Source organism: Mobula hypostoma, chromosome 4 (assembly GCF_963921235.1).
Source record: "Mobula hypostoma chromosome 4, sMobHyp1.1, whole genome shotgun sequence".
Lineage (NCBI taxonomy): Eukaryota > Metazoa > Chordata > Chondrichthyes > Myliobatiformes > Myliobatidae > Mobula > Mobula hypostoma.
Window position 1 is genome coordinate 93,243,619 of NC_086100.1, and position 27,592 is coordinate 93,271,210.

Genomic DNA, 27,592 nt, shown 5'->3' on the forward strand with positions numbered 1-27,592 from the left:
TAATTTGATTCCCACCGCCCCCCCCAACCATTCTAGTTTAAAGTCACCTCAGTAGCCCTCGCAAATCTCCCCGCCAGGATATTGGTCCCCCTAGAATTCAAGAGTAACCCGTCCTTTTTGTACAGGTCACACCTGCCCCAAAAGAGGTCCCAATGATCCAAACACTTGAATCCCTGCCCCCTGCTCCAATCCCTCAGCCACGCATTTATCCTCCACCTCATTGCATTCCGACTCTCACTGTCGCATGGCACAGGCAGTAGTCCCGAGATTACTACCTTTGCGGTCCTTTTTCTCCCTTCCTAACTCCCCATATTCTCCTTTCAGGACCTCTTCCCTTTTCCTGCCTATGTCATTGGTACCTATATGTACCATGACCTCTGGCTCCTCACCTTCCCACTTCAGGATATCTTGGACGCGATCAGAAATATCCCAGACCCTGGCACCAGGGAGGCAAACTACCATCCGGGTCTCTGGACTGCGTCCACAGAATCGCCTATCTGACCCCCTACTATTGAGTCCCCTATTACAACTGCCCTCCTCTTCCTTTCCCTACCCTTCTGAGCTACAGGGCCGGACTCTGTGCCAGAGGCACAGCCACTGTTGCTTCCCCCATGTAAGCTGTCCCCCCCCAACAGTACTCAAACAGGAGTACCTATTGTCAAGGGGCACAGCCACCAGGGTACTCTCTATTACCTGACTCTTCCCCTTCCCCCTCCTAACCGTGGCCCACTCGTCTGCCTCCCGTGGCCCTGGTGTGACCACCTGCCTGTAACTCCTCTCTATCACCTCCTCACTCTCCCTGACCAGACGAAGGTCATCGAGCTGCAGCTCCAGTTCCCTAACGCGGTCCCTTAGGAGCTGCATCATGGCGCACCTGGCGCAGATGTGGACGTCCGGGAGGCTTGGAGACTCCAGGGCCTCCCATATCCGGCACCGAGAACAACAAGCTGTCCTCACACTCATACTACCCCTCTCCTCAAGTAACAACAAAAAATGAATACCAAAACTTCCTCGCCTCACCCGTTTCCGCCTAAGCCTGTTGAGCCAAACCCCTTAAGCCTTCACTCTGCTCCCGGCTCACTCCGCAGCCCGCAAACTACACTGCCCGCTGTATAAGGCTGTGTTCTTTTTAAATCTTCCGTGCTTCACTGCCCGACGTCACACGCCTGCGCAGTCCCGCCTCTCAGAACGCCGATGGAAAAAAACCCGAAAAATTCAAAAATGGCTTCCTCTGCACTCCCGCTCCGATTCTCAGAGTTCCTTCTCTGAATTAAACCCAAAGCAGGATTTCTGTCCTTTTAAATCTTCCGCGCTTCACTGCCCGACATCACACGCCTGCGCAGTCCCGCCTCTCTGAACGCCGATGGAAAAAAAAACGAAAAATTCAATCAACACACATCAAAGTTGCTGGTGAACGCAGCAGGCCAAGCAGCATCCATAGGAAGAGGCGCAGTCGACGTTTCAGGCCGAGACCCTTCGTCAGGACTAAGGACCAGTTAGTCCTGACGAAGGGTCTCGGCCTGAAACGTCGACTGCGCCTCTTCCTATGGATGCTGCTTGGCCTGCTGCGTTCACCAGCAACTTTGATGTGTGTTGCTTGAATTTCCAGCATCTGCAGAATTCCTGTTGTTTGCGAAAAATTCAATGTGGATTTTCTTCAAGTGCTCTGGTTTCCATCCACATTCCAAAGATGTATGGGTTGGTAGGTTAATTGGTCACGCTGGTGTAATTAGGTGGCAGAGGCTCAATGGGGCCAGACGGAACTGTTACTGTGCTGTACTTCAGAATAAAATAGTAGGTATGTGTGGACATATGGAAGGTGCCACATCAAATGCATTCTGTAACAAAATTTCACGTTTAAAGTGATATTAAAGTAAATTATCCCAAAACCAATAGCAGGATCATCAAAAAGAACTGAAATCAAGCCACAAGTGGTATTTGGTCAGAAGACAAACTTGATCAAGAAGGTGGCTTTTAATAAATCCAAGATAATTTCCGCCACTACCCAATTGCTCCATTGCCTATTATGATGCACAAGTACAGATACAAGAAAATGATTGTGACCATTTGCTTTTATGCATTAATTACTCATAAAATGTGGTTTGATCTTCATCCAAGTTATAATAATAGACAAACTCAATCTGTCTAAAATAACACACATAATATTTCTCATCAATACTGAGTACACCATTTAAAAAGTCACAGTCTAGGTACAAAAAAGCAAGTGAACTTCTGGGGTAAGGCCTTCTACAAAAGCTATTTGGAATCAAGTGTTCCAATCAATGAGATAGGATTGGAGGTGTGGCTTGCAGAGGTTCCCTGCCCTATAAAAAATACACACAAGACAGGTTACTGTCAGAGCTTGGTCTTCTCAAGAAAGATCTGTTTATATCTTAATCAAAACAGCTGAAAAAGGCTACGAAAGCATTTCTAAAGACTTGGGTGCTCACCAAACCACAGTAAGAGAAATTGTCTTCAAATGGAGAAAATTCAGTACTGTTGGTACTCTCCCTAGGAGTAGGCATATTGCAAAGATTACACCACAACATGCAAAGCTGAAGGAGGTGAAAAAGAACCTAAGCGTAACAGCAAAAGACCTGCAGAAATCTTGAATTTGCTAAAGTCTGTTCACGTGTTCATGATAAGAAAAACTCTGGACAAGAATGGTGTTCATGGAATTACACCATGGAGGAAACCACTGCTCTCCAAAAAAAAAATGCTGCATGCCTCAAGTTTGTAAATGATCACCTGGATGTTCTACAATGCTTTTGGGACAGTGTTCTGTGGACAGATGAGACAGAAGTTGAAGTTTCTGGCAGAAACACAAACCCCTATGTTTGGAGGAAAATAGGTCACTGCACACCGAAATCTCATCCCAACTGTGAAGCATGGTGGAAGGATCATCATCAATTTGGGACTGCTTTGCTGCCTCAGGGTTTGTACAGCTTGCAATCGTTGAGACAATGAATTCAAAATTGTATCAAGACGTTTTACAGGAGTATGTCAGGGTAGGGGTCCGTCACCTGAAACTAATAGAAGTTGGATGATGCAACAAGACAATGATCCGAAACACAAGAGTAAACCAACAACAGGATGGTTTAAAAAGCAGAAAATTCGTGTTTTGGAATGGCCAAAGTCAGAGTCCAGACCTTAACCCAATTGAGATGCTATGGCATGACCTGAAGAGGACTATTCTTGCAAGATATCCCAGAAATATTGGTGAACTGAAACAGTTTTGTCTGGAGGAATGGTCTAAAATTCCTCCTCACCGTTGTGCAAGTCTGAGCAGCAGGTACAGGAAATGTTTGGTGGAGGTTATTGTAGCTAAAGAAGGTTCTACGAGATATTAAATACAAGGGTTCACATATTTTTCCAGCCTAGACTGTGAATAATTAAAACAATGTGTTCAATAAAGACATGAAAAGTACAATTGTTTGTGTGATATTAGTTTAGGCAGATTGTATTATTATTATTGTATAATCTATTATTGTACTTAGATGAAGACCAGCCCAGATTTTATGAGTAATTAATGCAGAAAACCAGGTAAATGCAAACAGTTGACAAACTTTTTCTTGCAATTGGATTTTGTTGAAATCTGGTTTTAGATTAGGAACATTTAGAGTTTAGATGTTAGGAACAATTAAACTATTTCCTTCAGTGTTCAAGCATAATGTCTCTGGAGTCCAGTAATTCCATGCCTTTACAAACCAACCTCTGGTGGCAGTCTGCATGCAAAATTTTCGAGTTGATCTTCCAATTGCATTTACTCTTCACTACACAGGCCATAAACCTCCATTTCATTATCCTCACCCCGTAAGTAGCCATTTTACAATTGAAACTCCCATTGTGATATTTCTTGCTATTATTTCCAACTTCCTAATAATATTATGACTAATTTCACTTTATAAAAATTCATGCCTCGTTCAAAAGGATATGTGGATTAGTCATTGCAGTATTTTGTGAACTGGCAGGGAGATAGGAACTGGAGTGATAAAGCTGAGGGTGGGTAGTTGGTATACAAGATGATATAATGTTCAGCGAGACTGTGAGAAAGGACAAGCAGATGATAGGGCAAAATTGCAGTTAGTGGGATGAATTGAAGTGTAACATGAGGGAAAAATGAACACAGGTTGAAAGTATATTAAATAAGGTGGATGTCATGCAGTTAGAGACAGGCAGGTATGACGTGGGTATCACTGAGTGGCAGAAGGAAGATCATAATTGGGAGCTTAACATCCAAAGATACCCATTGTATCATAAGGAAAGGCAGATAGGCAGGAGTGGGTGCAGTAGCTCTGTTGGTTAAAAATGAAATCAAACCGTTAGAAAGAGGTGACAAAGGAATCCTTTTGGGTAAGGTAAGAAGCTGCAAAGATAAAGAATATATTACTCCTCCTGATGTTAGTTATATATAGGCCTCCAAGCAATACGAAGAATGTGGGATACAACAATGGGAGATAGAAAAGGCATGTGAAAAGGGCAATGTTACGATAGCTGTGGGGGTTTCTAATATGCAAGACCGGGAAAATCAGGTTGGTGCTGGATCCCAAGAGAGTAAATATGTTGGATGCCTATGAGATGGCTTTTAGAGCACCTTGTGGTTGAGCCCACTAGAGGAAATGCAGTTCTGGATTGGATCAGATTTGATTGGGAGCTTAAGCTAAAGAAACCCTTTGGAGTCAGTGATGATAATTTGATAGAATTCACCCTGCAGTTTGAGAGGTAGAAGCTAAAATCAGATGTATCGGAAATACAGTGATATAAGGAGAATGAGCGAGGAGCTGCGCAAAATTGACTGGAAAGGGACAGTAGAAGGGATGACGATGGAGCAACAATGGGTGGATTTTCCGGGAGCAGTTCAGAAAGCGCAGGATAGATACAATGCAAAAACAGGAAATATTCTAATGCAGGATTCGGCTACTGTGGCCGACAAGGGAAATCAATACCAAAAGAAAAGCAAAATAAAGGGCATATAATATCGCAAAAATTTGTGAGAAGGTAGATGATTGGGAATCTTATAAAAACCAACTGAAGGCAAATTTAAAAAAAATAACTAGAGAAAAAATGAAATATGAAGGTAAGCTAGTCAATAATATAAAAGAGGATACTGTGACGAGAATACACATAAAATTAAGATGTTTGCTGGCCTGGGCTAGCATCAGTGGCATCAGCAGTTGGTCTGCCACCTGCCCTCAGGGGAAGGAGAGATAAGGAACAATGGAGCAGCGTCTGGAGATGTGTAATGAAGGGACGTGGGAGAGAGAGAGCTGTCTGGAGCGGCTCCCCCTTTGAACCCTGAACTGTTTGAAGTGATGGACAGGCGATACCCCAGCAGGGGGATAAAAAGGGACAGGTTCGCTAAGACAGACACACGCCACCCGAGGTAACGAGACCCTGGAAGCGGTGCGCCTCTCACGAGTGGGTAAGAAGTATCAGACAACGACCAGGGTGGAAAGGTACGATCAGCGGGAACCCGGTGTGTGTCCGCCCTTGCCTGGGTGCCGGGTTCACTGCAGAGGATCGACCGCATCTGGAGGAGGGGTCACAGTCGGTGACCTCAGGTGACATCACCAAGGACCCGCCCAAAAGCTGTTTGTGAGCCATCTCGCTGGTCTGTGAGTGAAGCCGTTCTGAATGATCAGTTGTTCCTGTTCTATCTCTCTCTTCCCCCACGTTGTCCATCGCCATGGCAACGATTACTGCGAACTGAACTTTGAGTCACTTTGAAATTTGGTCATTTACCCCTAGACAACGATAGAGCTTGATTGATGCTGTTATCTTAATTCTGTGCACATGTGTGTCTATCATCGCTGAACTGTTGCATTTATTATCCTTTCGATTACTGTGTTGCTTGTTTCTTTAATAAAACTTTCTTAGTTCTAGTACTCCAGACTCCAACTGAGTGATCCATTTCTGCTGGTTTGGCAACCCAGTTACAGGGTACGTAACATAAGTGGGGTTCTCGTCCGCGATTTTGAACGCTAAATTTGGGACGGAGTAAATTGATTGGGTTAAAATTCCCGAAAGAAAGAAAAGACAAACAGCAGAAATGGAGGCTGAGGAATTTATAAAGGCGCTGACCTTGGAGGCATTAGAGGATGCCAGGAAATCGGAATTGATAGCTGTGGCCAAACGGTTGAATCTTGCTAAGGTGAAGTCGACAATGAGGAGAGAGGAGATACACAGAGCTATTGTAGAGCACTATGTATCTAAAGGTGTGTTTCCCCAAGGTGAGCTGGGGGTGGTGTCTATTGAAAAACCTGCTGGAGACGCGGTACAGGTACAGCTTGAAAAACTGAGACTCGAGCACGAGTTCCGGGTACGACAGTTGGAAAGAGAAGAGAAAGAGAGAGAGAGACAGTTAGAGAGAGAAGAGAAAGAGAGAGACAGACAGTTAGAGAGAGAGGAGAAAGAGAGGCAATGGGAGCGAGAAGAGAGAGGGAAACAGAGGGAAAGGGAATTTGAGCTGGAGAAGTTAAGGATAAGGGCCAAGCAGGGGCTCGTGCCGAACCAAGATGGAGGGTTCCGGGCGACCCAGGAGGTTAGGCTGGTTCCCCCATTTGACGATACCGACGTGGATCGGTACTTTTTCCACTTCGAAAAAGTGGCTATAAGTCAGGACTGGCCGAGGGATAAGTGGGTTGTTTTACTTCAGAGTGTACTGAAAGGGAAGGCCCAAGAAGCTTACTCAGCTTTGTCCGCGGAAGATGCCCAGAGGTATGAGGTGGTGAAAGAGGCCATCCTCAGGATTTATGAGTTGGTCCCGGAGGCATACCGGCAGAGGTTCCGGAATGTGAGGAAGCAGTGGGACCGCACGTCTTTGGAGTTTGCTCGTGAGATGCAAACATATTGTGAGCGTTGGTGCGCCTCGGAAGGGGTAGAGGGGGATTATGACAGACTGCTGCAACTGATCCTGATTGAGCAGTTTAAAGGTTGTGTCCCTGAGGGTATGAGACCCTACCTCGATGAGAAAGAGGCAGCCACGTTAGCCACAACTGCTGAGTTAGCGGATGAGTATGCGTTGGCGCATAAAATGAAGTTTGCCCCGAGTAAATGCTACCAGAAGGGTAGTCAGGACGGCGGGGAGAGTCCGCCGGAAAAGTCAGAAAGTAAGCCGGGGACGAGTGAAAAGGATAAGGTAGACCGGGAGCAGTCTGGTAGGAAGTCTCCTGGGGTCGTCTGTTATAATTGTGGGAAAGTCGGACACTTTGCGTCCAGGTGCTTTGCCCCAAGGAAGGAGACGGGGAAAGGAAAAGCGGAAATTTTGAATGGCTGTATCGAGCTGTTAAGCGAACCGCTAGGGAAGGACAAGTCTGAAAAAGTCCAGGAAGGGCGCGAGAGGTTTATCTCGGCCGGACTGGTGTCAGTGAAGGAGAGGTTAAAACTAGTTCCAGTGCGGATCTGGAGAGACACGGGAGCGTGTCAGTCACTAATACTGAAGAGTGTATTAGAGTTTAGCTCAGAGACCCAGACTGGGGAGGTAGAGGTCAAAGGTGTTGGGGAAGGGACAGAGTCAGTCCCTTTGCACCAGATACACTTACAGAGCAACCTGGTCTCTGGACTAGTCACGATCGGGGTGAGGTCCGAATTACCGATGAAAGACGTGGAAGTCTTGCTCGGTAATGACGTCACCGGAGGAATCGTGTTCCCAGTCGTGAGATTGACAGGTCAGCCTGCCAGCATTGAGGCCCCGCCCATGGACTCACAGGTTCATCGCGGGCCCGCGATGGTGAATTTGGCTGAAACATTTCTGCCAACCTTGTATGAGACAGGATGTAGTGAGATAAGAGGTAGTGAGGGAGCTGGGACAGACGTAGCAGTAGCCAGGAAAGAATTTGTGCAGACGCAGGAGCAAGACGAGGGGCTGATGGTTTTGGCAGAGACCGCTCTCTCTGACACAGCCTTGACAAGCTATTGTGCGGAGGAGGAAGTGCCAAGGAAGAAAGGGAAATCAAGTACAGTATCCGCAGATGAGGAGTGGGGGGTGGTGCAAAAGAGTTATGGGGATGAGGTTTTTAACATGGCCCACGAGGTACCCCCCGGTGGACATTTTGCGGTGCTGGAGGAAACAGTTGGTGGAATCATGAAAGAGATTTACCGGCTGCCCAGGGGGAAAAATGTTATTGATCATGACCGACGCGAACTGAGACGGTCACCGGCTTTTGATATGCTAACAAACCTAGTCGGTGTTAGCGTGGAAATCAATGAAGCTAGGGGCCCCCTGATAAGAGGAAAAAAACATTTTGAAAAGATTAGTATGGGATCGATCAGATGGGAGAAGGCTATTGTTTTGGCCAGGTCTACTGATAAGGTCTCTCCCTTAATCCCCGAACAAAGCGAATCTTTAGAAGGAGTAATTAAACGACTCGCACCCATGTGTTTGATTGTCCCGAGGAAATGCAAAGAACTGGGACGTTGGGTGATTGTGGTTACAATAGGGCAGCCAAGTAAACAACACCCATATTTTTTGAGTAATTCAGTGACTAAAGGGCTGATGAACATAGAGGTGCGTATTGGCAATTTAATACGGCTGTCTAAAGCCAGTTTGATAGTGCATCTTGAAAAAAATGAATTCGGCCACACGAAGGTCACTTACCTGGGAATTGAGGTGACACAGGGGCAGCTGGCAGCGATGCAAGCTACAGTGCAGGCTATTGCTGACCTCCCAACCCTGACAGACAAGAGGGCCCTCAGAAGGCTCTTGGAGATGGTGGGGTACTGCAGGAAGTTTTGCAATAACTCTGCGGTCAATACCCGTTCCCCTCCTACTAAGCCCTTGCGAGAGAAAACTGAGTCGGAATGGGACGACCCTTGTTATTGTGGTCCGGGACAAAACCAAATGAGAGGTTACATTGGTCGCAATTCATCAGTGTTTTTGGCCACTATGAAGTTTGCTGAGTTGGAGCCTGGTCTAAGGGATTATTAATAACACGTGTAAAAGGAACAGAAAATGTGATGACTGTCTGTCAAGGTGTTGACAGCTTCAAATTCTCTGTATTAGCCAAATAACTGATAAAGATGCATATTCGTGTGTGTATCAAATAATGTAGTCATGTTCGTAATTTTTACCTCCCGGTAAAAATCCTTTAAAGGGGGGAAGTGTGACGAGAATACACATAAAATTAAGATGTTTGCTGGCCTGGGCTAGCATCAGTGGCATCAGCAGTTGGTCTGCCACCTGCCCTCAGGGGAAGGAGAGATAAGGAACAATGGAGCAGCGTCTGGAGATGTGTAATGAAGGGACGTGGGAGAGAGAGAGCTGTCTGGAGCGGCTCCCCCTTTGAACCCTGAACTGTTTGAAGTGATGGACAGGCGATACCCCAGCAGGGGGATAAAAAGGGACAGGTTCGCTAAGACAGACACACGCCACCCGAGGTAACGAGACCCTGGAAGCGGTGCGCCTCTCACGAGTGGGTGAGAAGTATCAGACAACGACCAGGGTGGAAAGGTACGATCAGCGGGAACCCGGTGTGTGTCCGCCCTTGCCTGGGTGCCGGGTTCACTGCAGAGGATCGACCGCATCTGGAGGAGGGGTCACAGTCGGTGACCTCAGGTGACATCACCAAGGACCCGCCCAAAAGCTGTTTGTGAGCCATCTCGCTGGTCTGTGAGTGAAGCCGTTCTGAATGATCAGTTGTTCCTGTTCTATCTCTCTCTTCCCCCACGTTGTCCATCGCCATGGCAACGATTACTGCGAACTGAACTTTGAGTCACTTTGAAATTTGGTCATTTACCCCTAGACAACGATAGAGCTTGATTGATGCTGTTATCTTAATTCTGTGCACATGTGTGTCTATCATCGCTGAACTGTTGCATTTATTATCCTTTCGATTACTGTGTTGCTTGTTTCTTTAATAAAACTTTCTTAGGTCTAGTACTCCAGACTCCAACTGAGTGATCCATTTCTGCTGGTTTGGCAACCCAGTTACGGGGTACGTAACAATACCAAAATGTTCTTCAGATATACAAGTAGAAAATCATAGGCGAGAGTGGATATTGGACTGCTGGAATGGGGAAGAAAGAAATGGCAGAGAAATTTATTTTAAGTATTTTGCATCCATCTTCACTGTGGAAGATATTAGCAATATGCCAGAACTTCAAAATTGTCGGGGGGCAGAAGTGAGTGTAGATGCTATTACTAAGGAGAAGGTGCTTGGGTAGGTGAAAAGTCTGAGGGTACATCAGTCACCTGGAACAGATGGACTACACTTAGGGTTTTGAAAGAGATAGCTGAAGAGATTCCGGAAACATTAGTAATGGTCTTTCAAGAATCATTAGATTCTGGAATGGTTCCAGAGGATTGAAAAATTACAAATACCACTCCACTCTTAAAGGACAGAGGAAGGCAGAAGAAAGGAAATTATAGGCCAGTTAGCCTGACTCGCCTGGGGTGGAGGATGTTAGAGTCTTGTTAGATAAGGATGAAGATTCGGGGTACTTGGAGTCACATGATAAAATAAGCCAAAGTCAGCATGGTTTGCTGAAGGGGAAGTGCTGTTTAACAAACGCGTTGTAATTTTTTTGAGGAATTAACAGGCAGCATAGACAAAGAAGAGTCAGTGGATATTGTTTACCTGGAATATCATAAAGTCTTGGAGAAGGTGGCATACGATGCTGCTGAACAAGCTAAGAGATCATGGCATTACAGAAAAGATACTAGCATGGACAGAAGATTAGCTGACTGGCAGGAGACAAAAAGTGGGAGTAAAGGGGCTCTGCAACACACATCAAAGTTGCTGGTGAACGCAGCAGGCCAGGCAGCATCTCTAGGAAGAGGTACAGTCGACGTTTCAGGCCAAGACCCTTCGTCAGGTTAGTAAGAGATTTGAAAGTGGGAGGGGGAGGGGGAGATCCAAAATGATAGGAGAAGACAGGAGGGGGAGGGATGCAGCCAAGAGCTGGACAGGTGATTGGCAAAGGGGATATGAGAGGATCATGGGACAGGAGGTCCAGGGAGAAAGAGAAGGGCGGGAGGGGGAAACCAGAGGATGGGCAAGGGGTATAGTCAGAGGGACAGAGGGAGAAAAAGGAGAGTGAGAGAAAGAATGTGTGTATGAAAATAAATAACGGATGGGGTACGAGGGGGAGGTGGAGCATTAGTTGAAGTTAGAGAAGTCGATGTTCATGCCATCAGGTTGGAGGCTACCCAGACGGAATATAAGGTGTTGTTCCTCCAACCTGAGTGTGGCTTCATCTTTACAGTAGAGGAGACCGTGGATAGACATGTCAGAATTGGAATGGGATGTGGAATTAAAATGTGTGGCCACTGGGAGATCCTGCTTTCTCTGGCGGACAGAGCGTAGGTGTTCAGCAAAGCGGTCTCCCAGTCTGCGTCAGGTCTCGCCAATATATAGAAGGCCACATCGGGAGCACTGGACGCAGTATATCACCCCAGCCGACTCACAGGTGAAGTGTCGCCTCACCTGGAAGGACCCTGTCTGGGACCCTGAATGGTGGTAAGGAAGGAAGTGTAAGGGCATGTGCAGCACTTGTTCCGCTTACAAGGATAAGTACCAGGAGGGAGATCAGTGGGAAGGGATGGGGGGGACGAATGGACAAGGGAGTCGCGTAGGGAGCGATCCCTGCGGAAAGCGGGGGGGGGGGGGCAGAGGGAAAGATGTGCTTAGTGGTGGGATCCCGTTGGAGGTGGCGGAAGTTACGGAGAATAATATGTTGGACCCGGAGGCTGGTAGGGTGGTAGGTGAGGACCAGGGGAACCCTATTCCTAGTGGGGTGGCGGGAGGATGGAGTGAGAGCAGATGTGCGTGAAATGGGGGAGATGCGTTTGAGAGCAGAGTTGATAGTGGAGGGTGGAGGAAGGGAAGCCCCTTTCTTTAAAAAAGGAGGACATCTCCCTCGTCCTGGAATGAAAAGCCTCATCCTGAGAGCAGATGCGGCGGAGATGGAGGAATTGCGAGAAGGGGATGGCATTTTTGCAAGAGACAGTGTGAGAAGAGGAATAGTCCAGATAGCTGTGAGAGTCAGTAGGTTTATAGTAGACATCAGTGGATAAGCTGTCTCCAGAGACAGAGGCAGAAAGATCTAGAAAGGGGAGGGAGGTGTCAGAAATGAACCAGGTAAACTTGAGGGCAGGGTGAAAGTTGGAGGCAAAGTTAATAAAGTCAACGAGCTTAGCATGCATGCAGGAAGCAGCGCCAATGCAGTCGTCGATGTAGCAAAGGAAAAGTGGGGGACAGATACCAGAACAGGCACGGAACATAGATTGTTCCACAAAGCCAACAAAAAGGCAGGCATAGCTAGGACCCATACAGGTGCCCATAGCTACACCTTTAGTTTGGAGGAAGTGAGAGGAGCCAAAGGAGAAATTATTAAGAGTAAAGACTAATTCCGCTAGATGGAGCAGAGTGGTGGTAGAGGGGAACTGATTAGGTCTGGAATCCAAAAAGAAGCGGAGAGCTTTGAGACCTTCCTGATGGGGGATGGAAGTATATAGGGACTGGACATCCATGGTGAAAATAAAGCGGCGGGGGCCAGGGAACTTAAAATCATCAAAAAGTTTAAGAGCGTGAGAAGTGTCACGAACATAGGTAGGAAGGGATTGAACAAGGGGGGATAAAACCGTATCGAGGTATGCAGAAACAAGTTCGGTGGGGCAGGAGCAAGCTGAGACAATAGGTCTGTGAGGACAGGCAGGTTTGTGGATCTTGGGTAGGATCCACCCAAGAAAGGGGCTCTTTTGGGTTGGCTGCTGCTGAATAGTGGTGTCCTGTAGGGGTCGGTGTTGGGACTGTTCCTTTTCATGTTGTATGTGAATGTTTTGAATGACAGAATTGATGGCTTTGTGTAAAGTTTATGGATGATACAAGGTTGGTAGAGCAGCAGGTAGAATTAATGAAGCAGGGTGTCTGCAGAAGGACAAGACAGATTGGAAAAATAGGCAAAGTGGCAGGAAAGTGTATGGTCATGCACTTTGGTAGAAGGAATAAAGGTGTAGACTATTTTTTAAATAGAGTGAAAATCCAAAAATTTGTGGTGCAAAGGGACTTGGAAGTCCTCGTGGGATTCCCTAAAGGTTAACTTTCAGTTTGAGTTAGTGATAAGGAATGCAAATGCAATGTTAGCATTCATTTCGAGAGGACTAGAATATAAAATTAAGGATATATTGCCGAGACCTTACAAGGCATTGGTCAGACCACTCTTGAAGTACTGTGAGCAGTTGTGGGCCCCTTATCTAAGAAAAGATGTGTTGACATTGGATAGGTACACAAGAATGATTCTTGTACCACATCTATCGAAGAAAAGATGTGTTGACATTAGATAGGTACACAAGAATGATTCTGGAATGTACTGTATGAAGAGTGTTTGATGGCTCTGGGCCTGGACTTGCTGGAATTTAGAAGAATGGGAGGGACAGAGGGATGGGTGGAATTTCATTGAAACCTGTTGAATACTGAAAGAACTAGATATCAGTGGAGGTGGAGAGGATGTTCCCAATAATGGGAGAGTAAGACCAGAGGGAACAGCCTCAGAATACAAAGACATCAGTTTAGAAAAGAAATGAGGAGCAATTTATTTAGCCAGAGGGTAATGAATCTGTGCAATTGATTGCAACAGATGGGTGTGGAGGCCAAGTCATTGGGTATATTTGAAGCAGAGGTTGAGAGGTTCTTGATTTGTCAAGGTGTCAAAGGCCATGGGGAGAAGCAGGAGAATGGGGTTGAGATGAACAATACACCAGCCATCATGGAATGGTGGAGCAGACCTGATGAACTAATTGGCCTAATTCTGCTCCTATGTTTTATGGTCTTAATTTCTGAAGAGATGATTAAGGCACCCAGGGCACGGTTATGTTTATAAGCACAGAAGCCCTTCATCAAGTCTCCTCACTAAAGTTGAAGCTCATGGAAATAACAGCAAATTAACAGCTTAGTTGGGAAGTGGACCAAGTGTGGGGCAATGGTGACAGTTGGTTAAGTATTCAGATTGGCACATATATAAAAAATGGTGCCTTGTAATGATTGAGGGCCGCAAACACTTGCTGTTTAATAATAATGATGGTAAGAGTTACACACTCAGTCTTGCCAAGGACACTAAGACAGTCTGATTGCTAACAGCAAAATCTTTGTTTTTTTTTCATCTTGCTAGCAGGCATAGATATTGTACCATGAACGAACAAAGTCCTAATTGGTCATATATAGAGTAGCATGTGCTGCTTTGGACATCAAAAATTAAATTAAATATATCAGTATTACAAAACATATATTGTTTTTTACCTATTACCAATGGCAAACACAGGCTTTAGCTCCAATATCCCTTTAGAAACATAGAAAACCTACAGCACAATACAGGCCCTTCAGCCTACAATGCTGTGCCGAACAAGTACTTACATTAGAAATTACCTAGTGTTACCTATAGCCCTCTATTTTTCTAAGCTCCATGTACCCATCCAGGAGTCTCTTAAATGATCCTATCGTATCTGTCTCCATCACCGTTGCCAGCATCCCATTCCACACACTCACCACTCTCTGCGTAAAAAACTTACCCCTGACATCTCCTCTATACCTACTTCCAAGCACCTTAAAACTGTGCCCTCTCGTGTTAGAAAATGCTGCACTTTCTCAAACCTCTTCGGTACCGTTAAATAAGAAATTTTGAACCAGTGACTTTGAAGGGACAATGATATACAAAGTATTTCAATATCAGAATGTTAACTGGCTTGCAGGATGGATCATAGTTGTTAGTGCTACTACTACATCGACTCAGGCCTAGGGGGCCGGCGTCGGGCAAAAGGCATAGTTGTTAGTGGTCCTTTGCAATTGCTATCCACGTCTGTTCAGGTAGTCGGAGCTGCAAGCTTGACCAGTCTGAACAAGTTCCTTTCATGTATTCTGTTGATAATGCAGTACATAGGAAGCACAGTACCCATGTTTCATTGCTGGGATGTGATTTTTTAAAACTCAAATCTCTACTGGGATAACAGCTGATGTAGCATAATAATAATAACGACAGAACTCACCATGAACACAGCATGGTAAAATATGAATGAGATGTACTGCTCAACATGCATTAGGATATGTGATTTCCTGAACACAAAAAAATCACAGAACATGAAATCAAACGATTCTGAAATTCTACTTGGTTTTGCATTTTAAAAGATTACTGACTCTGTCACTAAACTGTCTCCAAAGGGGTATATGGTTGCTGTCGCTTTTAAAAACCAACAGAAGGCAACTAAAAAAGCCATAAGGATCGAAAAGATGAAATATGAAGGTAATCTAGCCCAGTGGTCCCCAACCTCCGGGGTGTGAAGCATGCAGGGGTGCAGCAGTAGCCAGAACGCGCCCAGCACATCTTGAAGAAAAAAGCCAAAATAAACAAGCTAATTAATTAGGTGCCGCCCAAAACGTAAATGTCAGCCCAAATCAGAGAGTGTGCAGAGTTTGTATGTTCCTGTCAGGATTAAAGGCAAAGTGAATAAGAATAAGGAAAACAACAGGAATTCTGCAGATGCTGGAAATTCAAGCAACATACATCAAAGTTGCTGGTGAACGCAGCAGGCCAAGCAGCATCTATAGGAAGAGGTGCAGTCGACGTTTCAGGCCGAGACCCTTCGTCAGGACTAACTGAAGGAAGAGTGAGTAAGGGATTTGAAAGCTGGAGGGGGAGGGGGAGATGCAAAATGAAAGGAGAAGACAGGAGGGGGAGGGATAGAGCCAAGAGCTGGACAGGTGATAGGCAAAAGGGGATACGAGAGGATCATGGGACAGGCGGTCCGGGAAGAAAGACAAGGAGTGGGGGGTGACCCAGAGGATGGGCAAGAGGTATATTCAGAGGGACAGAGGGAGAAAAAGGAGAGTGAGAGAAAGAATGTGTGCATAAAAATGAGTAACAGATGGGGTACGAGGGGGAGGTGGGGCCTTAGCGGAAGTTAGAGAAGTCGATGTTCATGCCATCAGGTTGGAGGCTACCCAGATGGAATATAAGGTGTTGTTCCTCCAACCTGAGTGTGGCTTCATCTTTACAGTAGAGGAGGCCGTGGATAGACATGTCAGAATGGGAATGGGATGTGGAATTAAAATGAGTGGCCACTGGGAGATCCTGCTTTCTCTGGCAGACAGAGCGTAGATGTTCAGCAAAGCGGTCTCCCAGTCTGCGTCGGGTCTCACCAATATATAAAAGGCCACATCGGGAGCACCGGACGCAGTATATCACCCCAGTCGACTCACAGGTGAAGTGATGCCTCACCTGGAAGGACTGTTTGGGGCCCTGAATGGTGGTAAGGGAGAAAGTGTAAGGGCATGTGTAGCACTTGTTCCGCTTACACGGATAAGTGCCAGGAGGGAGATCAGTGGGGAGGGATGGGGGGGGGGGACGAATGGACAAGGGAGTTGTGTAGGGAGCGATCCCTGCGGAATGCACAGAGAGGGGTGGAGGGAAAAATGTGCTTAGTGGTGGGATCTCGTTGGAGGTGGCAGAAGTTACGGAGAATAATATGTTGGACCCGGAGGCTGGTGGGGTGGTAGGTGAGGACCAGGGGAACCCTATTCCTAGTGGGGTGGTGGGAGGATGGAGTGAGAGCAGATGTACGTGAAATGGGGGAGATGCGTTTAAGAGCAGAGTTGATAGTGGAGGAAGGGAAGCCCCTTTCTTTAAAAAAGGAAGACATCTCCCTCGTCCTAGAATGAAAAGCCTCATCCTGAGAGCGGATGCGGCGGAGACGGAGGAATTGCGAGAAGGGGATGGCGTTTTTGCAAGAGACAGGGTGAGAAGAGGAATAGTCCAGATAGCTGTGAGAGTCAGTAGGCTTATAGTAGACATCAGTGGATAAGCTGTCTCCAGAGACAAAGACAGAAAGATCTAGAAAGGGGAGGGAGGTGTCGGAAATGGAGCAGGTAAACTTGAGGGCAGGGTGAAAGTTGGAGGCAAAGTTAATAAAGTCAACGAGTTCTGCATGCGTGCAGGAAGCAGCGCCAATGCAGTCGTCGATGTAGCGAAGGAAAAGTGGGGGACAGATACCAGAATAAGGATAAGAATAAGGAAACTTGGTTCTCAAGGGATATTGGAACTCTGATAAAGAAGAAGAGAGAGATGTATGACATGTATAGGAAACAGGGAGCAAATAAGGTGCTTGAGGAGTATAAAAAGTGCAAAAAAAATACTTAAAGAAATCAGGAGGGCTAAAAGAAGACATGAGGTTGCTTTGGCAGTTAAGGTGAAGGGCTTCTACAGGTATATTAAGAGCAAAAGGATGGTAAGGGATAAAATTGGTCCACTTTAAGATCAGAGTCGTTGGCTATGTATGGAACCAAAAGAAATGGGGGAGATCTTAAATGGGTTTTTTGCATCTGTATTTACTAAGGAAGTCAATAGAAATAAGGCAAACAAGTAGTGAGGTCGTGGAACCTATACAGATTGAGGAGGAGGAGGTGCTTGCTATCTTGAAGTAAATCAGAGTAGATAAATCCCCAGGACCTGACAGGGTATTCCCTCGGACCTTGAAGGAAACTAGCGTTGAAATTGAAGGGGCCCTTGCTTCAGTTGAAGCAAGCAACTGAGAAGAAGGGAGTGAAGAAATCGGGTAGAAAAAGTCGTGTTTTTTTTTAAAAACACTGCTCGAGGAGAAGGGTCTGCACTGCGTAGGGGCGTGACGTAGCGCGCCAAGGTTTAAAAAGAGGAATTTTCAACGGTTCCTGTTTCAGTCGAAGCAAGCAGCTGAGAAGAAGGGAGTGAAGAAATTGGGTAGAAAAAGTCGTCTTTTTTTTAAACACTGCTCCGGGAGAAGTGTCTGCACTGCGCAGGCGTGTGACGTAGCGTACCAAGGTTTAAAAGCAGACCACCATATACAGCGACCATCGTCGGAGTGGACTGAGTCAGAGTGGGATGGCTTTGGCTCAACAGGCTCCGGCGAGAACAGGCAGAGGCCAGGGTAGGTTCCGGTAAGTTTTTTGTTCAGATTGTTTAGAGTAGAGAGAATGCCAGGCAGGATGTTGGAATTCTCCACTTGCAGGATGTGGGAAGTCAGGGAGCCCTCCGGTGTCCCTGACAATGACTCCTGCAAGAAGTGCATCCAGCTGCAGCTCCTAACAAACCGCGTTAGGGAACTGGAGCAGGAGCTGGATGACCTGTGGATCATTCGGGAGAATGAAGAGATTACGGATAGTAGCTACAGGGAGGTAGTTATGCCAAAGGAGCAGAGGACAGGAAATTGGGTCACTGTTGGGGGGGGGGGGTCAGGGGGGATGACTTACCTGGGACAAGCTGCAGTAGCCGGATCTCTGGCACTGAGTCTGGCTCTGCAGTGCAGAAGGGAGGGCGTAAAAAGAGGAGAGTGGTAGTGATAGGGGACTCGATAGTTAGAGGTGCAGATAGGAGGTTCTGTGGTCATGACAGAGAATCCAGGATGGTTTGTTGCCTCCTGGGTGCCAAGGTCAAGTATGTCTCTGATCGCTTGCATGACATTCTGAAGTGGGAGGGTGATCAGCCAGATGTCGTGGTGCACATCGGTACCAATGACATAGCAAGGAAGAGTGAGGAGGTCCTGGAGAGTGAGAATAGAGAGCTTGGTAGGAAGTTGAAAAGCAGGACCTCAAGGGTGGTAATCTCAGGATTGCTACCTGTACTACGTGCCAGTGACGGTAAGAATAGGATGCTCTGGAGGATGAACAAGTGGCTGAAGAACTGGTGCAGGAGGCAGGGTTTCAGATTTCAGGATCATTGGGACCTCTTCTGGGGCAGGTGGGACCTGTACAAGAGAGACAGGTTACACTTGAACTACAGGGGGACCAATATCCTTTCAGGGAGGTTTGTTAGTGCTATTGGGGAGGCTTTAAACTAGATTTGCAGGGGGATGGGAACCAGAGTGCCAGAGCTGACAGTGTGGCTGGGGTGAAAATAAATGATGTTAAAAGTTCAAGCAAATCCGTTCATAGAAAGGTTGTGAGTGGTGGTAAAAATTTTCTGAGGTGTATATATTTCAATGCTAGGAGTATTGCGGGGAAGGCGGATGAGTTGAGGGCGTGGATTGACACATGGAATTATGACGTTACAGCAATTAGTGAATTGGCTACAGGAGGGGCAGGACTGGCAGCTTAATATTCCAGGGTTCCAATGTTTCAGATGTGATCGAGGCAGAGGAATGAAAGGTGGGGGAGTAGCATTGCTTGTTAGGGGAAATATTACAGCAGTGCTCAGGCAGGACAGATTAGAGGGCTTGTCTACTGAGTCCTTATGGGTGGAGCTGAGAAACAGGAAAGGTATGGCCACATTAGTGGGATTGTATTACAGACCACCCAATAGTCAACGAGACTTGGAAGAGCAAATCTGCAGAGAGATAGCAGGCAACTGCAGGAAACATAAAGTTGTGGTGGTAGGGGATTTTAATTTTCCATACATTGGTTGGGACTCCCATACTGTTAGGGGTCTAGCTGGTTTAGAGTTTGTAAAATGTGTTCAGGAAAGTTTTCTAAATCAATATATAGAGGGACCAACTACAGGGGATGCAATATTGGATCTCCTGTTAGGAAACGAGTTAGGACAAGTGACGGAAGTCTGTGTAGGGGAGCACTTTGGTTCCAGTGATCATAACACCTTTAGTTTCAATTTGATCATGGACAAGGATAGATCTGGTCCTAGGGTTGAGATTCTGAACTGGAAGAAGGCCAAATTTGAAGAAATGAGAAAGGATCTAAAAAGCGTGCATTGGGATAGGTTGTTCTCTGGCAAATATGTGATTGGTAGGTGGGAAGCCTTCAAAGGATAAATTTTGAGAGTGCAGAGTCTGTATGTTCCTGTCAGGATTAAAGGCAAAGTGAATAGGAATAAGGAACCTTGGTTCTCAAGGGATATTGCAAGAAAATACTTAAGAAAGAAATCAGGAGGGCTAAAAGAAGACATGAGGTTGCCTTGGCAGTCAAAGTGAAGGATAATCCAAAGAGCTTTTACAGGTATATTAAGAGCAAAAGGATTGTAAGGGATAAGATTGGTCCTCTTGAAGATCAGAGTGGTTGGCTATGTGCGGAACCAAAGGAAATGGGGGAGATCTTAAATAGTTTTTTTGCGTCTGTATTTACTAAGGAAACTGGCATGAAGTCTATGGAATTAAGGGAAACAAGTAGTGAGATCATGGAAACTGTACAGATTGAAAAGGAGGAGGTGCTTGCTGTCTTGAGGAAAATTAAAGTGGATAAATCCCCGGGACCTGACAGGGTGTTCCCTCGGACCTTGAAGGAGACTGGTGTTGAAATTGCAGGGGCCCTGGCAGAAATATTTAAAATGTCGCTGTCTACAGGTGAGCAGCCGGAGGATTGGAGAGTGGCTCATGCTGTTCTGTTGTACAAAAAAGGATCGAAAAGTAATCGGGGAAATTATAGGCTGGTAAGTTTAATGTCGGTAGTAGGTAAGTTATTGGAGGGAGTACTAAGGGACAGAATCTACAAGCATTTGGATAGACAGGAACTTATTAGGGAGAGTCAACATGGCTTTGTGTGTGGTAGGTCATGTTTGACCAATCTATTGGAGTTTTTCGAGGAGGTTACCAGGAAAGCGGATGAAGGGAAGGCAGTGGATATTGTCCACATGGACTTCAGTAAGGCCTTTGACAAGGTCCCGCATGGGAGGTTACTTAGGAAAATTCAGTCGCTAGGTATACATGGAGAGATGGTAAATTGGATTAGACATTGGCTCAATGGAAGAAGCCAAAGAGTGGTAGTAGAGAACTGCTTCTCCGAGTGGAGGCCTGTGACTAGTGGTGTGCCACAGGGATCAGTGCTGGGTCCATTGTTATTTGTCATCTATATCAATGATCTGGATGATAATGTGGTAAATTGGATCAGCAAATTTGCTGATGATACAAAGATCGGAGGTGTAGTAGACAGTGAGGAAGGTTTTCAGAGCCTGCAGAGGGACTTGGACCAGCTGGAAAAATGGGCTGAAAAATGGCAGATGGAGTTTAATACAGACAAATGTGAGGTATTGCACGTTGGAAGGACAAACCAAGGTAGAACATACAGGGCTAATGGTAAGGCACTGAGGAGTGCAGTAGAACAGAGGGATCTGGGAATACAGATACAAAATTCCCTAAAAGTGGTGTCACAGGTAGATAGGGTCGTAAAGAGAGCTTTTGGTACATTGGCCTTTATTAATCAAAGTACTGAGTATAAGAGCTGGAATGTTATGATGAGGTTGTATAAGGCATTGGTGAGGCCGAAGCTGGAGTATTGTGTTCAGTTTTGGTCACCAAATTACAGGAAGGATATAAATAAGGTTGAAAGAGTGCAGAGAAGGTTTACAAGGATGTTGCCAGGACTTGAGAAACTCAGTTACAGAGGTTGAATAGGTTAGGACTTTATTCCCTGGAGCGTAGAAGAATGAGGGGAGATTTGATAGAGGTATATAAAATTATGATGGATATAGAGTGAATGCAAGCAGCCTTTTTCCACTGAGGCAAGGGGAGAAAAAAACCAGAGGACATGGGTTAAGGGTGGGGGCGGGGGAAGTTTAAAGGGAACATTAGGGGGAACTTCTTCACACAGAGAGTGGTGGGAGTATGGAATGAGCTGCCAGACGAGGTGGTAAATGCAGGTTCTTTTTTAACATTTAAGAATAAATTGGACAGATACATGGATGGGACGTGTATGGAGGGATATGGTCCGTGTGCAGGTCAGTGGGACTAGGCAGAAAATGGTTCGGCACAGCCAAGAAGGGCCAAAAGGCCTGTTTCTGCGCTGTAGTTTTTCTATGGTTTCTATATATTTAAAATGTTGGTATCTACAGGTGAGGTGCCAGAGGATTAGAGGATAGCTCATGTTGTTCCATTATTTGAAAAAGGCTCTAAAAGTAATCTGGGAAATTACAGGACAGTAAGTTTGACGCCGATAGTAGGTAAATTATCAGAAGGAGTACTAAGAGATAGGATCTACAAGTATTTGGACAGACAGGGACTTATTAGGGAGAGTCAACATGGCTTTGTGCGTGGTAGGTCATGTTTAACCAATCTATTAGAGTTTTTCGAGGAGGTTACCAGGAAAGTGGATGAAGGGAAGGCAGTGGGTCTTGTCTACATGGACTTCAGTAAGGCGTTTGACAAGGTCCTGCATGGGAGGTTAGTTAGGAAGGTTCAGTCACTAGGTATACATGGAGAGGTAGTAAATTGGATTAGACATTGGCTCAATGGAAGAAGCCAGAGAATGGTAGTGGAGGATTGCTTCTCTGAGTGGAGGCCTGTGACCAGTGGTGTGCCATGGGGATCAGTGCTGGGTCCATTGTTATCTGTCATCTCTATCAATGATCTGGATGATAATGTGGTAAATTGGATCAGCAAATTTGCTGATGATACAAAGATTGGAGGTGTAATGTACAGTGAGAAAGGTTTTCAAAGCTTGCAAAAGGATTTGGACCAGTTGGAAAAATGGGCTGAAAAATGGCAGATGGCGTTTAATACAGACAAGTGTGAGGTATTGCACTTTTGAAGGACAAACCAAGGTAGAACATACAGGGTAAATGGTAGGGCACTGAGGAGTGCAGTAGAACAGAGGGATCTGGGAATACAGATACAAAATTCCCTAAAGGTGGTGTCACAGGTCGATAGGGTCGTAAAGAGAGCTTTTGGTACATTGGCCTTTATAAATCAAAGTATTGAGTATAGGAGTTGGAATGGTATGGTGAGGATGTATAAGGCATTGGTGAGGCCGAATTTGGTGCAGTTTTGGTCACCAAATCACAGGAAGGATATTAATAATGTTGAAAGAGTGCAGTAGAAGGTTTACAAAAATGTTGCCGGGGCTTGAGAAACTGAGTTACAGAGAAAGGTTGAATAGGTTTGGACTTTATTCCCTGGAGCATAGAAGAATGAGGGGAGATTTGATAGAGGTATATAAAATTATGATGGGTATAGATAGAGTGAATGCAAGCAGCTTTTTCCACTGAGGGTAGGGGAGAAAAGAACCAGAGGACATGGGTTAAGGGTGAAGGGGGAAAAGTTTAAAGGGCTTCTTCACACAGAAATTGGTGGGAGTGTGGAATGAGCTGCCGGATGAAGTGGTAAATGCGGGCTCAGTTTGAACATTTAAGAAAAACTTGGACAGGTACATGGATGAGAGGTGTATGGAGGGAATGGTCCAGGTGCAGGTCAGTGGAACTGGGCAGAAAAATGGTTTGGCACAGCCAAGAAGGTCAAAAGGCCTGTTTCTGTGCTTTAATGTTCTATGGTTTCTATGGAATATAGTCCAGGGAAGTGTATGGTCATGAACTTCGGTAGAAGGGATAAAGTCGTAGGCTATTTTCTAAATAGGGAGAAACTTCAAAGATCTGAGGTGCAAAGAGTCTCAGGAGTCCTAATGCAGGATTCTCTTAAGGTTGACTTGCAGGATGAGTCAGTGGTGAGGATGGCAAATGCAACATTCACTTCAAGAGGACTAGAATGTAAAATCAAGGATGTAATATTGAGGTTTTATAAGACACTAATGTAATTTGAAATTTGAGAAGGAGAATCTAAATTCCAATGTGTCAGTATTTCAGTGGAATAAAGGAAATTACAGTGACATGAGCGGGGAATTGGCTAAAGTTGACTGGAAACAGACACTAGCAGGAAGGACGGCAGAGCAGCAATGGCTGGAGTTTTTGCGAAAAACGAGGGAAGTACAAGACAGATATATTCCAAATAAGAAAAAATTTTCGAATGACAGAAGGACACCACCGTGGCTGACAATGAAGTCAGAGCCATAGTAAAAGCAAAAGAGAGGGCATACAAGGAAGCCAAAGCTAGTGGGAAGATAGAGAATTGGGAAGCTTTTAAAAACTTGCAGAAGGAAACAAAGAAGGTCATTAGGAAGGAAAAGATGAATTATGAAAGGAAGCTGGCGACTAATATTAAAGAAGATACTAAAAGCTTTTTTAAGTATATAAAAGGTAAAAGAGATTTGAGGGTAGATATAGGACCAATAGAAAATGACTCTGGAGATATTGTAGTGAGATTTGCAGAGATGGCAGAGGAACTGAACGCGTATTTTGCATCAGTCTTCACAGTGAAAGACATCTGCAGTACACCGGACATTCGAGAGTGCCAAGGAAGTGAAGTATGTGCAGTGAAAGTTACGACTGAGAAGGTACTCAGGAAGCTTAATGATCTGAGGGTAGATAAATCTCCTGGACCTGATGAAATGCACCCTTGGGTTCTGAAAGAAGTAGCTGGAGAGACTGCGGAGGGATTAACAATGAATTTCCAAGAATCAATAGATTCTGGCAGTGTACCGGGTGAATGGAAAATTGCAAATGTTACTCCGCTATTTAAGAAGGGTGGGAGGCAGCAGAAAGGAAACTATAGACCTGTTAGTCTGATATCAGTAGTTGGGAAGTTGTTGGAATCGATTATTAGGGATGAGATTACGTAGTACCTGGAGGCACATGACAAGATAGGCCAAAGCCATCCTGGTTTCCTGAAAGGAAAGTCCTGCCTGACTAAGCTACTGAAATTTTTTGAGGAAATTACAAGCAGGGTAGACAAAGGAGATGCAGTAGATGTGGTGTACCAGATACTGGAAATCTGGTCAAGACTGAATGGAAGATGAATGCTGCTAAATACAGAGAGATCCTGGATACAAACCTGCTAGACTCTGCCAGAAAGCTTAAACTGGGGAAGATATTACCAATGGGGTTATTACTTATTTTTACTGTGTAATTCACAGACAACATCTTGTTGCAAAAAACCTAGGTGATTGGCTACTCAAATCACTAAATACTATTATTACAGCGGTAAAAAAAAATCAAGTCCCATGCTCTCGATTCCCAGCCATTGAGAGCCAAGTACTGAAAATGCTGGACAGCTTGAATGCACACAAATAGAAGATGACTCTGAAAAGGACACTGCCTGAGATAGTATTATCTGCTTTTTGAAACTGATCAAATTCTTTGAAGACTTGAATGTTTCATTCAGTAATAAACTCAGTAAGACCTGACATTGCTTACTTGTCAGAGTTATTTGCAAAATTTAATGAAATCAGTCTTTAATTGTAAGGAAATGATGTGAATCTTATCAAAGTCAAATCAGTCATCTCCACATGTCTGTCCAAGTTAACACTATTTAAGTGCGATGTTTTCCAATTTCTGAGACACTCTAAGTTTGAAGAGAAAGGAAGAATATACTGTATGATGATGATCTTCAAGTATACTGTGCCCACCTGGGTGAGCTGTATAGAGACACGTCAGAGAGACTTCAGGATCTTCTCACAATCCAAATTCCAGGTTGTGTAATAAATCCATACCTGAACTCTTGTAATGAGGAATTAATAGGAAGGGTGGAGGAATAACTGATTTCACTACAAATGACTTTAAGCTGAAGCAGAAGTTCAAAGAATCATATCAAGACTTTTGTTTGCAGAAAGAAATCTCTGAATACTATCCTGCATTGTGGAAAAAGGTCAAGATGTTCTTTATTGCTTTTCTAACAATAAACATGGAGTGCTGTTTCAATGTAGACACCCAATTTCTTTCAAAGCAATGGAACATTGCAAATTACTGAAGGTGGGAATCTGAGACTGCTTCTGAGTGCCATTCAGCCTGATGCTGAGAACCTGATGTCACTACACCAAGCTCATTCATCTCATTGAAAGGTGAAAAAGCAATGAAGTAGTGAATAGTTGGACTACTAATGTACGCTCTAAAATTGTTGATAAAAATTGTTTTTACTGTAATTATATAAAGAAATAATTTTATTTGTAGCTTTAAATAGATGAGTATTTTTTCAATTATTTGCCACTGCTTTGAATTTGCAGTTCCTATTTTTTCTAGTGTGCATCAAGTTTCAAAATCCTTCAAAGTTTTTATGTCATGGCAGAAAAGAGAGGGGATGTGGTCTGGGAGCCAAGAGAGTGGTAACCCTAAAAAGTTTGGGAACCACTGACTTAGAACTTTATTCCCTGGAGCATAAGAGAATGAGTGGAGATTTGATACAAGTATACAAAATTATGCAGGTTATAAGTAGTTAAATGCTGGCAGACTTTTTTCACTGAGGTTGGGTGAGACTAGAACAAGAGGTCATTGGTTTAGGCTGAAAGAGAAAGTGAGGGAACTTCTTCACTCAGAGGGTGGTAACAGTCTGGAAATCAGCTGTGCCTTCATTGTAGGCTTGGGAAAGGTAGATGCAGGTTCAAAATCAACATTTAAGAGAACCTTGGGTAAATACATGGATGGGAAGCGTATGGAGGGCAATGGTTCAGATGCTCATCAATGGGACCTGGAGAATATTCATTTGGCACAGACTAGATGGGCCTAAGGGCCTGTTTCAGGGTGCTGTAATGCTCCATGTTTCTATGACTCTATGAAAATGATTAAATATCTCTCTGTTATTGCGTATGCTATCATATTAAACCATTAAATTATTCCCACTGTTACACTTTGACAAGCTTTAGATCAGTTGCTTACTACATCACTTGCGCTTGAAAATTCACTGTTGACAAGACTTTCCAGTGCCATCCAACGAACAGGTCTATTTTCATTGTCTCCTAAGCAGTGGTAGTCCATAGGGAAGAGATCCCTGGAGAGAGCGTTGTCTGTAATCTTCACCTGAAGACCATCATCAATGCTAGAGGAATGCAGAATTACAATTAGCAAATGAATTAACTCCAATATAAGTGATATGAAATTAAGCCACAATATAAATACAAGCTGTTACTACTTTTTCAAGGTTAAAACAAATGCAGATTAGAAAATCCCTGTAAGTGATTAAGATATGTAAATCACCTGATCAAAATGACTGACTTGATTGAAATTCACTGTAATAAAAACCAAATCTTAACACAAATCTGCCCAGCTTTCAACACCCAAGGTACACTTTCATGAAGAGCAACATTTTGAAGTGCACAGCCCCACATTCATTTATTATATGAAAGCAACTTTCAATATGAAGTTGAAAGCACTTTCTTGTATTTTAACTATACTTTTAACATATGTAAATCAAGACTGCAATATTAAGAAACTATTTGCAAGGGCTACTACTTTTATAAAGATTTCCATTGGAGTCATAGAGCGCCACAGCATAGAAATAGGCCCCTCAGCCAATTTAGTCCTCGCCAAACTGTTATTAATCCTTGCCCCATGGATCCACACCTAGACCATAGCCTCCCCACCCCCCCAACGCACTTCCCATCCACATATTCTTCTCTTCAACATTGCAATTGAACCCGCATCCACCACTTTCACAAACAGCTCATTTAACATTTGCAACACCCTCTGAGTGAAGAAATTCCCCCCAGATTCCCTTTAATATTTCACCTTTCACCCTTAAGTTCTAATTCTAGTCTCATCCAACCTTAGTGGAAGAAAGCCTATTTGCATTTAACCCATCTACACCTCTCATAAATTTGTGTACCTCTCTTAAATATCCCCTCATTCTCCTACATCCTAACCTATTCAACCTTTCCCTTTAACTCAGGTCATCAAGTCCCGGCAACATCCTTGTAAACTTTCCTGTAGATGAGTGCTCCATATTTGGCCTCACCAAGGCCTTATACAACTTCGACATAACATCCCAACTCCGATACTCAATACTTTAATTTACGAAGGCCAACGCGCCAGAAGTTCTATTTATGACCCTATTTACCTATGATGCTACTTTCAAGGAATATTTATTTATCTGTAG

General features: G+C 44.7%; 1 protein-coding gene across 4 annotated transcripts in view; it reads right to left on the reverse strand.

Annotated features, from left to right (window-relative positions):
- Positions 1-27,592, reverse strand: part of ryk (receptor like tyrosine kinase) — a 408,854-nt gene that overhangs the window by 23,734 nt on the left and 357,528 nt on the right. For all 4 annotated transcript variants that reach the window (XR_010017706.1, XR_010017704.1, XR_010017705.1 and 1 more), the window contains exon 14: positions 26,377-26,536. Coding sequence is in view for 1 of the 4 variants with exons in the window: in XM_063046162.1 (XP_062902232.1) it covers positions 26,377-26,536 (160 nt within the window). In the remaining 3 variants the exon portion in view is untranslated. The remainder of the gene's footprint in view (positions 1-26,376; positions 26,537-27,592) is intronic.